Below are 13,134 nucleotides of genomic sequence, written 5' to 3' on the forward strand. Positions count from 1 at the left end.
ACGAGGCCGTGCAGCACTGACAGAAGGCACGCAGTTTGGCGGCTTCTACCGCGTGTTCCATGCCATGTCCCAAGCCGGCACCCGCCGCCCGGGATTGAGCGCTTGTAACATGTAGTATGGTAGCGGCTTGCACTGCAAGGACCCTGGCAATAATCCCGGCCCGTGAGGACGAGAGCACGGCATTTTCCGAACTGGCTCCAGGCCAACCCAACAACCTGAGCAAAAAGTCGGAGCGCACACTCGCCCTGCACCTGGTCCTCCAGACGCCCAGTGCTGTCCCTACGGTTCCAGCCCGCCCTTAGGTCATCATTGCCCGTACAAAACCAGAGGAGGACATCAACAGCGACAAACTTGTTCGTTCTGGGGTCTTTGAACAGCCGCCTCCTGCTGCTGCCTTGCCCGCTCTCGAGCATGCTCCGGAGGCTCGGCCGTTGGCGCGCTTGCCGTCACCAAGGCCGCCTGCGCCTTGACGTTTATGGTCGAGCCTGTGCCTCGTGATGGGGACAATCAGTCACGCATGGCGCCAGTGCAGTATGTAGTGTGTCTTAGTCTAGTGTCAACTACTCTGTCTGGGCTGGCAGCAATCATCTCAACATTCGGCCGGAACCCTATATCGACAGCCTAGTGAAGCCGCAACCAGTCAAAGTACACTAGCCATGCCTTGTGCACCTTGACGAGGACAGGGCCGCCGCTCCAAGGTTGACCTGGACAGAAGGCAGCCTCCCCGCCCATCGAGGCCAGAGCCCCATCACCAAATTAATCCGAAGCTGGGTCCAATCTGCCACCACGGAGCGGCGGCTCTTTGTGTCGTGCCTGGCTGTCGAATAACCTTGGCTGAGTGACGCCCCCCGGGCTTCCAAGGTTTGCTGGGTCCGCCACTGACTGACCACTGGAGTGCCAGCCCCCAGGCCCCTGTCACGGCCGTTGCCAAAAGTACGATCCGCCCGTTTCTGCCATCTTTTTTGTTGTCTCGCATAATTACCACCGGCCCAGGTGCCCAGCCAGCTCCGCACGCGCTTGCTGTGTGTCCTTGCTTGTCTGCTGCTCTGCCTCTCTGCCCTTGCACCTCGTAGAAGAAGGACCCGCTCGGCCTGAAAACGGGCGCCGGCGCTTCCTAGGCTCGAGCATCCGAGGAAATAAAGGATCTCTGCCTCGCGTCTCGGAGACGTCTCGAGCAGCAAGCTGATGCGGCGCGGGCAATCAGCCCAAGGACCGCCGGCAACTGATGATGCAGCAGCAGCAGCAGCAGCAGCAGGCGTCACGGCAGTCCACTCGTGCGTTTGGACCCATCGGGAAGATGGGATGACAGACAGAGGAGGCGTGGGCGCAGTAGTGGCATGCAACTCATCTCTTTGCCTTGCCTTGCCTTGCCGCTGTGGGCGGGCAGCCGTTGCGCATCATGTCGTTCCGGCCTGTTGGTCTAGCATATGCCCATCCCCTTGTATCCAACTAAGAGAAACCAGATTTCTTGTCGTGCACGCCCTGACACTGCTCTCACGTTCCCACACATGGCTACCATGTCAGACCCCTGTGCTGCGGTCCCCTGGCCCTCAGCTCTGGGCTGGGTTCCCTGCTAGCAGCAGTGCCTGTCAACAACCCGTCCCACAAATGGCTCGCCGACCTCTGGGTGTGTGTGTGTGTGTGTATGTGTGTGTGTGTGTGTGTGTGTGTATACGTACGTTCATGTGTGTGTGTGGGTGTGGCATGCGTGCGCGCGAGCGAAGCGTATGCTGGTCAAGCTGCCGGTAGGTACAGCAGCGGTGCCCACAGGCGCAGCTTACCTGGCTTTGCGACTTATTACTTATTCGCTCGACGTCGCATCGCCGTTCTCGTTGCGGCCCGCTCAGGGCCCTGTCCCATGGGTTGTTCCTGCCTTCTGTGGGCCCTCCCAGCAGCGCACCGCCCTTCCCCGACTAACAGCAGCCCGCGGCTCCGCCAGCGCCGCCGGCCCTCCTCCCACTCGCACACCCCCCTTCCGCCCATCATAGCGGCCAGGCTCGTTAATAGTCCATATCATCATCGCCGTCGCACACGCAGGGCACCTACACGAGACACCGTCCTTTCACACGCCGGCCGTTGGCTAGCCTCTCGGACCTCACCTGTCTTCTCTCGGCCGTGCTTGCTGGCACATAAGAAGTTAAGGTTGCCTGCCGACGTCGCTGCTCATAGCCAGGCCCCGTCCCAGCTTGACTTGACTGGCTGGTCTCGTCTGTTGCTACCACCACCCCCGGCGACTTATTCCCCTGCCCGAGCTACATCACCTCCACAACAGCCCGCCTCCACTACGGCGCCCTTCCCTCAAGCTCTTGCTTCTGTCCACCAGTGCCACAGGTCGACAGCTTCTTTTCTTCGACATCCGCCATTCTAGCCCCTCGTGCCACTCGCCTTGGCCACGAGTCGTTCCTGCAGCTGTCCGGCATCCGTTGACTTGTTGCTTCCCGGAACCACCTTGATCTGTTTCGCACTACTCGGCCTCGCCGCCTCGATTTTCTAGCCCGCAACACGTCTACCCATCTTTCACGAAATCCTCAACGACTCGTGCTTGGGCTTCCATCGCCATCACAAGCTTGGCCTATATCTGACGTACTTGCCCGTCAGCATCCCGTGCTCAGTGCCTCGCAATCCTGACTGTCACAGCTTGCACCTGTTCCGATCCGGCACGCTCCTGACGACTTCTTCGCTTCTTCACCGGGGTTTTTTTTTGTCTTCTTTCTCCTCTTCATCGCCCTCCTCTTCTTTTTTCGTCTTCATACTGGACGTGGCACTGAAGTCAACGGCATCATCGACAACACTGGCGATCTTCCCGGGCTCGTCGGGTCTGTGTCTCCAACTAATTCCTGGCCACTGCTATTTGGATTCTGCATCGACCTTCCTGGGCCCCTCGATTTCGTCGCTGATTTGAAGCTCGAGGACCGAATCTCTTCCGTAGTCGACGGTAGGCTCGCCTTGGTGTTTGCAGTCTACTGACGAACAGACTGTCGTCCGCTTTTCCAGGCGACTTTGGTTGTCTCGATCGACGGACCTTTTGTCACCGGCAGCTGTGTCCTCTTCCAAGCCTTCCCATTGGACATTCAACCCGCTGCGTAGGCCAACAGCCGCGGGTTCCCTGCGGCCTTTTACCAGGCGCCGTCTTCTGGACAACCACTTTTCCACGAGCACGCAACTCTCGGTGCAAGCCGAGACATATCCACCCTGGCTTTCCTCAACCCAGACCACTTCAAGGCCAGGGCAGAGGCAGAGCGCGCTGCCCATTCACTGGCATATCCTTCTCCGCCGATGTCAGGATCTTCGCCACTCCCGCCCAATCCCCATCGCGACGCTGTCTACCGAGACCAAAGGCCCTTCGACGCCTCACGACAAGATGCGTACGGTGGGGATTCGGGCGCGCAAGGGCGGTCGCACGGCCACAGTCCAGCGCAGTTTTCGCAGCTTCCGCCAATGCAGATAGGCCCCCGTTCAGCCATTTACCATGACACAGAACGTCGTCCATCGCCATATGCGCAGCCAGAGGACTCATCCGTGCGCCATCGGCCGTACTCGCCCCAGCTGTTTCACAGCAAGCCGGAACCTCGATACCCTGGGCCGTCTACCGCATCTTCAGGCTCGTTGCTTGGTTCCACGTTCCCCAGTGTCGCCCACCAGCAAGGTGGTCAAGAAGGCGCTGACGCCTCCTCTCGTACGTCGCCAAAATCGCAAAGGAAGACGAAGGGCCATGTGGCGTCGGCCTGTGTTCCGTGCAAGAGAGCTCATCTCAGGTAGGCTGAACTGATATCGAACGAGGACACTCGAAGTTTGTGTGACTAACGGGTCCCAGGTGCGATGGTATGTTGATAATTTCCCCAAACTTGCTTTCGATTGCTGCCGACGACGCACCTCTCTCGACTTGCGCAGCAGCGTCTCTGCCGTCCGAGGGTAGCGCGGTGGTATAGAGGCGTCCGCGTAGCCGACACGCCTTTGCTGGGCCACTTGCAATGGCTTGATGATGCACATCATGGCTTTGCCAGCGACCAAGCTATTGTGACTCACCAAGCGTTCCTTGTTGAAGAGTTTCAGCAAACGTCGCCTTTGTGATGAAGAACTTCCGTACGCACGATCTTAATACTGACCTGATTCGTTTATACAGCCCAGCGACCATGTTCACGGTGCCTAAGCAATGGCAAAGACGACGCGTGTGTCGATGTGCAGCACAAGAAGAGGGGCCGGCCAAGACTCAGGGATGATCGAGAGTCGAGGTTTGAGACCGCGAGATACGCCCAACCAGACGAGCCATTATCACGACGGTCTTCTTTGTACTCGCCAGCGATATCGACAGCCACATCCTACGATGACCCCCTACGACGAGCCCAGTCTTACCGAGCCATCAAGTCGCAGCCTAACGAACCTGAGGCAACTGATTATCAGCCGGTTGAAAGAGCCACGTTTCCGCACGTGCACCACCAGCAACCGTCTGTCCTGGACCGAGACCAGGATCCCGTCGCATACCTGAACCTCGACTTATCTATTGCGAGGGCATCGGAGCCATTCTTTGAGATGCTAGGGTCGAGAGACGTTCTGGGCCGACGGCTGGTAGAGATTGTCAGCGCGCACGAGCGAGATCGGCTGTCTGCACTGCAGTCTTCATTGCAGGCGGAACAGGCCCAGCGCGAACCAAATTACTTACCCCCAATCTTCTTGAGAGAAGAGACAGATCGCTTGGTACGGAGCCTCCCGCTCGGAGGAGACGCTCTTGGGAGATTCCGGCTGGATAGGATCGAGACCATCACCTTTATGATGGCGAATGGTCAATTGAAGCCATGCCTGACGCGGATTGGGCTGGTCAAGGAAGGCTCGATATATCTCGTCGTTCTGCGTCCCGACCTCCCAGCGCAGCGGCCGCAGGGGATGCCGCAGTCGTACGGTCCGAGAGGTTTTCCACCTCCGGCGCAGACAGGTCCACGACACCCAGGTGCTTACAATCCTCCACGGGACCCTATGGGCCATCCCGCTTCGGGACATAGCTATGGAGGTTCCAGCCAGGGCTTGCCTGCAACAAACCAATCGCGTCCTGAAGGGCACGGCGGACGGCCCTATTTGGGGTCCCTGCCGCCACGAGCAGATACAGCGGTTTCACTGTCGGGCCATACCCCACGAAGTGAGCTCGCGGCACACCGGCCGACGCCCCACGAATATCAACTCCCACCGATAAGAATGACTCCACAGCTGCCTCCGCAGAGCACCCCGATGTGGCAGAGAGATGAACGTCCAGGACGAGTTGATATCGGAAAGATCATAGATGGTCCGACGCCACCACGAAGAGAGTGATACAGCTTTGGGATCTGAACCCTGGTTGAACCACATGAAAGTTGAACGTGACCTCGACTCAAGTGCAAGATGGCACAAACAATGGGCAAAGACTGCGCATGCTGCTATCGCCACTACACAAATAGAGCAGTTGTTTCGGCAAGCTGTTCTTTGTTGTCTGGATGGCTGTAATTTGAGAAAAGCAGGATTGGCTCTGGGCCGACACCGCAAGCTCATGAAGATTTGTCGATATCTCCTGCACCAGTTCAGCTTTCACTCAGTCGATCTGCCCACCAGAATTTCGCTTCGAGATATCATCACTCGTCGTAAAGCTCGTTTTCGTGCATGACAGAGGCATTTTCCGGTACCGGACCCTGGCCGAACTGCGTGTCTGGTGCTGAAGGGTGTCAGATTCCCTTGTGAGATGACCGGACATAGAGGCCAGTGACCGTCGAAAGGGAAGAGGGAATTGATCCACATCGCGTCAGCAACACGTCTGAGTTCATTGGGAAATTGCTCAAACATGAGTCGTGTTTCAGTTATGCTCATCCGGTATGATGGCCAGGCCTCATGTGTTGGGCGTGCCTTGATTTTTACAACCACTCTCATCCACCGCAGGAGCTCCACGAATAGTGCCGGTAGTGGCGCGCTGAGGCGGTGTTGAGGGCACTGCTGCGAAAGCCATGGAATGCAATTGAGCCGATGCGGGATTGGCGATCAGCTTGCCTTGGGAGCGGCCATCGGCCATCGTGCCCATGTTGCGATACAAAGCTGCCAGTTGCTAAGACACGTGCGTGGGATCGGCATCCTCAGACGGCGTCTGCTAGAAATTCATGCCACATGTTCGTGTCGGAGGATCGTGGCAGCGAATGTGGGTTGCATGATCAGTCTTTCTCTGGGTGCGAGCTCATTCGGGAACAAGATCTTTCCAATCCTCAAAACCTAGCAATGATTGAGAGAATCACAACATAAAACCCACTCTCTGAACCGTATGTTGCCAACGCACCAGGGCAACGAGCATTGGAAAACGAGCCCATTTCATCAGCCCGTCCTCATGGTGGTGGAAAGTCGAGTGAGTGGCTTGTCTGACATCTCGTTGTATCGGTATGAAGGTCGGCACGATGTCAATGCTCGTGATCGAGGAGGGAGGCAGCGGCCTCAGGGCCAAGGGGTTTTTCGAGGCGTCTGATCGATACGGTCAGGGTAGATCGAGACAAGACCTAGCTTGTCCATCCAAGATTCACAGACTGTTGTGTAGGTGTGGCACAGACATGTGGAGCAGAGAGTACCAAAGGAGAAGAAAGGTCACGATGGGGAGAGAGGCTCGGTGTTGTCGAAATAAAGACGTGGCCCCTAGCTAGCTTACAATGAATGCAGCTAGCAGCCCTGCTCTCAAACGAGGGGGCACTGCCTAACCTCTTGGAGGCTCTGCCAATCGGAGATCCGCCCGGGACACGCAGTAGTGGATGAAAATTGGTGACCCGCGACGTCAGTGAGCTAACGGTGGAAACCCCAAAGTCCCAAGATGCCCAAGGCGCTAAGGGGGTGTACCTTTGGGGACCAAGAAAGGCAAAGCCCTCGACTTGTGACCATACATCACCGGGAGGATGAGGAGGAGGAGGAGGAGGAGGAGAAGATCAAAGACAAGAGGAGAAAGAGACGGGTTTGAGCCGACGAAAGGTAACAGACCAGACTGACCGGGAGCATGGGCGCGTTCTCGTCTTCCTCTTCAGATCTTCCTTCGGTCACTCTCCTTCGACCCCGCCTCGCGTGGCCGTCATACTGCACAACGGGACCCGGACTTGATACCAGAATGAGGACCAAGAAGGAGAAGGGGGAACATGGGAGTTTGTGTACAAGTAGACAAGATGAAGGCGAACTTGGGAAAGGAGGAGAGGGGGGAGGAGGAGGAGGAGGAGGAGGAGAAAAAGGAAGAGCCGCTGGTTGCGGCGAAAAGATTCAAGGATCGCCCGAGATTGGCGGTTGGCCGAGGACGGCAGATAAGTCAAGCCAGGACATGGGGCGGAAATCGTTTGGGTCTTTTGCGCGCTGGGAAACGTCGATCGAGGCCTGTAGGTTGCGCGCAGAAAAAGCCCTTGGGAGCGAGCGAGCGAGTGAGCGAGTGAGGAAAAGCAGTCGGCGGCCCAACAGAGGAGGGGGCGTGAAGGGGGGATACCAGGCGGTAATAACTTAAGTGTGGTGTGGTATGGCATGGCTTGCCGGCGAGGCGGCATGACAAGCAGGATATTAATACAACACTGCGCGGTGCACAGACTGTGTTTCCGTCATGCACCGCACTGCACACAATGCTACCGACAGGCGAGTGCATAACGGCAACAATGGACATTGCCGCGTCCCTCTATGTACTCGCCGGGCTCCTGATCGCCCACCGCCCTCGTCCTCCTGCTGCTCCCCGCAGTAACGTTTTGATCGCACCACCCACGACGAAACAAGCACCCTGAGGAGGACGCACGGGGTCCAGAAACAAGAAAGTTGTGGAGAAAAATCTCCGACTGGCCCAGCTGGGGCCGGGGGCGCATTTGGGCGTGGTATATTTGCCCGGATCAGACCGTGCGGAGTGAGCACCAACATAACGCGACTCCCAACCACCCTCCTTGTTGGCCCTACCTAGGCATCCCCGCTCCTGTGCAACGGGGGCGGAACGAGTACCCCTGCCTCTGATTTCGACAACTGCGCTCGAGTGTGTGTATCGAGAACAGCATTATGATGGTATGTAGCGGCTTTGCTCATAGACGCGACATGATGGCGATAAATTGTGGCCATTCGACTGGAAGTCGGAGGACAGGCGTCTCATGGACATCGACACGCACTGTCCGGCATGGCCTCTCCCTCTCTCTCACCTCTGCCAACTGAGCATCTACCTGGGCGACGGACGAGTCTTGGAAACGCCACCCGTCGGAGATCGGCCCAGGGTCCATGCCGCCGCCTCGCAGAGGCTGTGTGTGTCGAGCGGCGCCTTGTGGTGGTTATGACGTATGACAGGTGGGCGATCCTTTCGTTGGCTTCCGACGGCATGGAGTAAGTAGTTCAAGCCTGGCGTGTATAACCACCTGTTGCAGCATTGGCAGCGTGGCATCCGAGCCATTTGCTGTTCTGGAGAAGGGCTGAGACATCGGCCGGTGCATCATCATTCAACGGCCGGGCGAGAGCTGCGTTGTCTCAGGCAAGCCTGCCGGCGCAGGACCAATTCGGCAGTTGGCGGCTGCCGTTGTGGTCATTGTTGTTTGGTGTCTATTTCCGAGGTGGTGTGGAGCGGGAGCTTGTGCCTACAGTTGGGGCCCAGAATAATCCGGCCCAACCACCCCACCGACGCGAACGCGTCGCGCCACCTGCAAACCCTCCCTTCTTCAAAACCACCATTTCGAGCGCATTTTGAGGTTATCATGGATGATTTTGTTGCTGGAGTGTGCGCCGATAGGCTGCCGAAGCAGGATTTCACTCCTAAGAAGAAAGCAGCTATCTGCGCCGCCCATTTCGCAGGTGTAACGCACCGCCGCATTGCCGAGCTTACGCGGGCCTCCAAGTCAACAATCACCCGCATTATCTCGGACTGGAAAAACAACGGCAACCTAGCCAAATCGCCTCGGAATGGTCGCAATGGATTCACAAATGCCCAGAGAAGGCGCGTACTAACTATCGTCAAACGCAAGCGAAAAGCGACGTGGCCAGAGATCATACAAGCCATGCCCTTCCAGATCTCCAAGACATCCATAAAGCGCATCATTCACGAAGCTAAGCTACGTAAGTGGAAAGCTCAGAAGAGGATTCCGCTATCTAAAGAAGCACGAAGAGCTAGGCTTGCATTTGCAAGAGAGTGGCTACCAAAAGTCGACGAATTGCAGGAGGTACGTGTAAGTGAAGTTGGTGGGATTATGCTGACTTGATCTAGGTGATTTTCACGGATGAGTCGTCCTGCCAGAACTCCACAAACGCACCCGCGCAATGGGTATTCCGCTTCCCAAGCGAGAAATGGGACGACCAGTTCGTCAACCTTAAATCGCACGTTAAGGCGAACCTATCCATTATGGTTTGGGGTGCCATATACCTGAAGAACGGCGTGGGGTGCCGGTCAGAGTTGGTGATAATGCAGCGCGAATCGCAGCCAGATCCCAACAAGCGAAAGAAGGGCTATACGGCCTGGAGTTATCAGAAGGCATTGCGCGATGGCTTCATCCCAATATACGACGATTGGCAGGTATTTCAGCAGGATAATGCAGCAATTCATTGCGCAGAGAGTACTATGGATTGGCTCGCCGTCAGGGGCATTGCGGTACTACCAGACTGGCCAGCACACTCGCCAGATCTCAACCCAATTGAGCACATTTGGGCCTCAATGAAGCGCCAGCTAGTAAAACTGTTTCCAAACATTATGGCCCTCAAAAGAAACGACGGTGATACCTCCCAATTTGAGGAGTGTTTGAAGTCGGCGTGGGCAGCAGTGCCGGAACGGCTGATCACAAAGGTCCTCACTACAATGGACCGTCGCCTTCGCGCAGTGGCCCGTGCGCGCGGAGGATACACCAAATATTGAAGCCGCCATCGCCAGCTTCAAAATGCAATAATTACTACTCGATTCTGACCTCGTTTGACGGTTCTGTGGCCTTTTGTCGTGTGCAAGTACTGTGCAGCCAATTTTGGTGGGGGGGCTTGGGCCGGATTAATTTGGACCTGATCAGAGTAGTCTGGAGTGGTCTCCAAGACAAGGTTCCGCCGGCGCGCGGCACTTGCGTGAGATCCCCTCGAACCCCATGATGGTTCTTTCGTAGAACACGGGGCCAAGGCATTCCGTGGCCGCGCAAGGAGCCAAGAGAGGCGTCGTCATGCTTGGCGTAGTCTTGAATGGTCCATGGGGCATGTATTGCTGGGGCGAACACGAGTCTGCGCGCGGAGCAGCGCCTCTCGAGAGCCTGCAGCTTTGTGAGACAACCGGGGAAGGTACTTCGTCCAGCGCCTGCATCATGCTCGGCAGTCGCGACCCGGCCTGGGTCCCACTTTCCCAACGTCACGGGCTCACAACCGCCTGCCTGCCCTGGGATCGACGCTAGAGCTGAACCAGCTCTACGACTCAACGGCGGCCCAGTCCATCTGTCCCGACACCTTGCATGGAGGAGGTCAAGACCACGCGTTGCCACTGTTGTCACGGCGCTCCATCGTCGCCATAATCGATCGCCTGGCCCCCGACACCCGGTGGGTCTGCAAGGTGAGCCGTAATGGATGTCAACGAGCCTCGCGGCACAAAGAGGAAGGCCAATGACGAGTCCGCGGACGACCCGGCGCACGCCGCCCGCCGCATCCGCGCCCTCGACCCAGACGTCGTCAACAAGATTGCCGCCGGCGAGATCATTGTTGCTCCCGTCCACGCCCTCAAGGAGCTTATCGAGAATGCCATAGATGCCGGCTCCACTTCCCTAGAGGTCCTTGTCAAGGAGGGCGGCCTCAAGCTCCTCCAGATCACAGACAACGGCCATGGTATTGACGTACGCATCCCCCGCCTGCCCTGGCGTCATTCGTCGTTTCGCGTGACAATGCCCTGTACTAACGAGTCATTTAGAAAGAAGACCTGCCGATCCTGTGCGAACGCTTCACCACCTCGAAGCTCAGCACCTTTGAGGATCTGAGCAACATCAACACGTACGGCTTTCGAGGCGAGGCCCTCGCCAGCATCAGCCACATCGCCCACCTGCAGGTGACCACAAAGACGAAGGACTCGGCAGCAGCATGGAGGGCAAATTACGAAGGCGGGAAGCTCACTCCAGCCAAGCCCGGGCAGTCAGCAGATCCCAAACCTACCGCAGGCCGGCAGGGAACTCAGATCACCGTTGAGGACCTCTTTTACAATGTGCCGACCCGGCGCAAGGCCTTCCGCTCCCCCTCGGACGAATTCAACAAGATCATCGACATGGTCGGGCGTTACGCCATCCACTCGCAGGGGGTAGCGTTCTCCTGCAAGAAGCACGGTGATGCTGGCACGGCCATCACGATATCGTCCCAGGCATCAACCGTGGACCGCATCAGACAAATTCACGGCGGATCCGTAGCCAACGAGCTTATTGCGTTCGAGGCCCAGGACGATCGCTGGGGTTTCAAAGCCTCAGGCTGGGCCACCAATGCTAACTACCACATCAAGAAAACCACATTGCTGCTCTTCATCAACCACCGCAGCGTTGAGTCGACACATATTAAAAAGGCCCTCGAACAGACCTACTCGATGTTCCTGCCCAAGAACGGCCATCCCTTTGTCTATCTCAATCTTGAGATTGACCCTCGCCGCGTGGACGTCAATGTTCACCCTACAAAACGCGAGGTACACTTTCTGAATGAAGATGAGATCCTGCAGTCTATCTGCGACAACATCAGGGAGAAGCTCGCCGCTGTCGACACGAGTCGGACGTTTCTGACACAGACGCTCTTGCCTGGTGCCATCAGCCAGGACCGGGACGACCTTGACGATGCCGGCAACTCCCTAAAGACGCCAGCACCAAATCGCCGATCACAATCACGCCCCAACGAGAACAATCTGGTGCGCACCGATGCGTCGCTACGCAAGATCACTAGCATGTTCCAAGCAACATCTAACTCACCAACACCGGGAGGGGCGGGCAGCGCTGCTGCAAACGAACCCTCTCTGGATCCCTTGTACGAGATCATTGAGCGAGAGCCGATTGTATGTCGTCTGACGAGCGTGCGGGATCTGCGTTCAGAAGTCCGGGACGACATGCACCACGAGCTGACTGAGATCATCGCGAGCCATACGTTTGTTGGTATCGTGGACGAGCAACGGAGGCTGGCTGCAATACAGGGCGGCGTCAAGCTGTACTTGATCGACTATGGTCGCGCGTGTTTTGAGTATTTCTACCAAGTTGGGCTGACGGACTTTGGAAACTTTGGCACCATCAGATTCCAGCCAGCGCTCTCCCTGAGAGACATATTGCGGACTGCAGCCGAGCACGAGAAGGCGACAGCTGCAGATGGAGAGCTCATGGACGATGATGACTTTGATATCGACGAAGTGGTGGCCAAAGTTGAGCAGCAGCTCATTGAGCGCAGAGAGATGCTGCAAGAGTACTTCAGCCTCGAAATCTCGCCATCGGGTGAGCTGTGGAGCATCCCACTCCTGATGAGAGGATACACGCCATCGTTGGCCAAGCTGCCCCAGTTTCTTCTCCGCCTTGGCCCTTATGTGGACTGGACAGAAGAGAAGGCATGCTTTGAGACGTTCTTGCGCGAGCTGGCCAGTTTCTACGTCCCTGAGCAGCTGCCATCGCTCCCGGGGACAGAGCAAGCAGAGGAGGACATACCGGATGAGGTGAAGGAGCGAAGGGCGTACATCCGGCGGACCATCGAGCATGTCATCTTTCCGGCGCTTAAAGCACGATTGGTGGCGACAAAATCGTTCATGAAATCAGGCGTCCTTGAGCTGGCCAGTCTCAAAGGGTTGTACCGCGTGTTTGAGCGATGCTAGTGTGACGAAGAGCTTAGACAATGGAGCTGTTGCTAGTAACAAAGTTTGTGACTATCGACCATGTTGGTCTCGCTCAAACATCAAGACACTGGCTGGGGGTCCAAGATATCACGAAATAATGAGATGAATGGATGTAGTAATTGGCATGGACCATGGTATCAACGCGCAAGCGGCGTCGAATGTGCACTGAGCCTTGGAGCTGTTCCCTTCCATCTCGTGTCTATAACCGCTGTGCAGAGAACCACGTACCAATGTCACAGGAGGGTTGCTAATGATTTGAAATTCTTCGTTGCATCATACTTGACTAATCTGAGAACATCCGCAAGCCACCCTGAATGGCCAAATGGTGAATTGTGTCTGAGCTTTCCATG

General features: G+C 56.8%; 4 protein-coding genes across 4 annotated transcripts; 2 read left to right on the forward strand and 2 right to left on the reverse strand.

Moving 5' to 3' along the window:
• Nucleotides 1-529: 529 nt before the first annotated feature.
• B0I36DRAFT_322538 (uncharacterized protein) lies at nucleotides 530-1,281 on the reverse strand. Its single transcript, XM_046153869.1, has one exon. It carries the CDS (start codon nucleotides 974-976, stop codon nucleotides 749-751), a length of 228 nt encoding a protein of 75 aa, XP_046012504.1. The 5' UTR covers nucleotides 977-1,281; the 3' UTR covers nucleotides 530-748.
• Nucleotides 1,282-2,822: 1,541 nt separating this feature from the next.
• On the forward strand, nucleotides 2,823-5,427 carry B0I36DRAFT_114461 (uncharacterized protein). Its single transcript, XM_046147936.1, has 3 exons — nucleotides 2,823-3,755; nucleotides 3,815-3,822; nucleotides 4,124-5,427. The coding sequence occupies exons 1-3, from the start codon at nucleotides 3,277-3,279 to the stop codon at nucleotides 5,299-5,301; spliced, it is 1,665 nt and encodes a 554-aa protein (XP_046012505.1). The 5' UTR covers nucleotides 2,823-3,276; the 3' UTR covers nucleotides 5,302-5,427.
• Nucleotides 5,428-6,833: 1,406 nt separating this feature from the next.
• B0I36DRAFT_114476 (uncharacterized protein) lies at nucleotides 6,834-7,779 on the reverse strand. Its single transcript, XM_046147937.1, has one exon. It carries the CDS (start codon nucleotides 7,512-7,514, stop codon nucleotides 7,026-7,028), a length of 489 nt encoding a protein of 162 aa, XP_046012506.1. The 5' UTR covers nucleotides 7,515-7,779; the 3' UTR covers nucleotides 6,834-7,025.
• Nucleotides 7,780-10,511: 2,732 nt separating this feature from the next.
• On the forward strand, nucleotides 10,512-12,763 carry B0I36DRAFT_243389 (DNA mismatch repair protein; the record flags this gene model as incomplete). The annotated part of the gene is made up of 2 exons (XM_046149979.1): nucleotides 10,512-10,778; nucleotides 10,853-12,763. 2 exons carry the CDS (start codon nucleotides 10,512-10,514, stop codon nucleotides 12,761-12,763), a joined length of 2,178 nt encoding a protein of 725 aa, XP_046012507.1.
• Between the last annotated feature and the right edge of the window lie 371 nt (nucleotides 12,764-13,134).

Source organism: Microdochium trichocladiopsis (assembly GCF_020744255.1).
Source record: "Microdochium trichocladiopsis strain MPI-CAGE-CH-0230 chromosome Unknown B0I36scaffold_5, whole genome shotgun sequence".
Classification (NCBI taxonomy): Eukaryota; Fungi; Ascomycota; class Sordariomycetes; order Xylariales; family Microdochiaceae; genus Microdochium; species Microdochium trichocladiopsis.

What these genes read in the sequence shown, in the direction of transcription:
- B0I36DRAFT_322538 (XM_046153869.1), bottom strand. Translation starts at nt 976, where the DNA reads ATGCGAGACAACAAAAAAGATGGCAGAAACGGGCGGATCGTACTTTTG.
- B0I36DRAFT_114461 (XM_046147936.1), top strand. Translation starts at nt 3,277, where the DNA reads ATGTCAGGATCTTCGCCACTCCCGCCCAATCCCCATCGCGACGCTGTC.
- B0I36DRAFT_114476 (XM_046147937.1), bottom strand. Translation starts at nt 7,514, where the DNA reads ATGCCGCCTCGCCGGCAAGCCATGCCATACCACACCACACTTAAGTTA.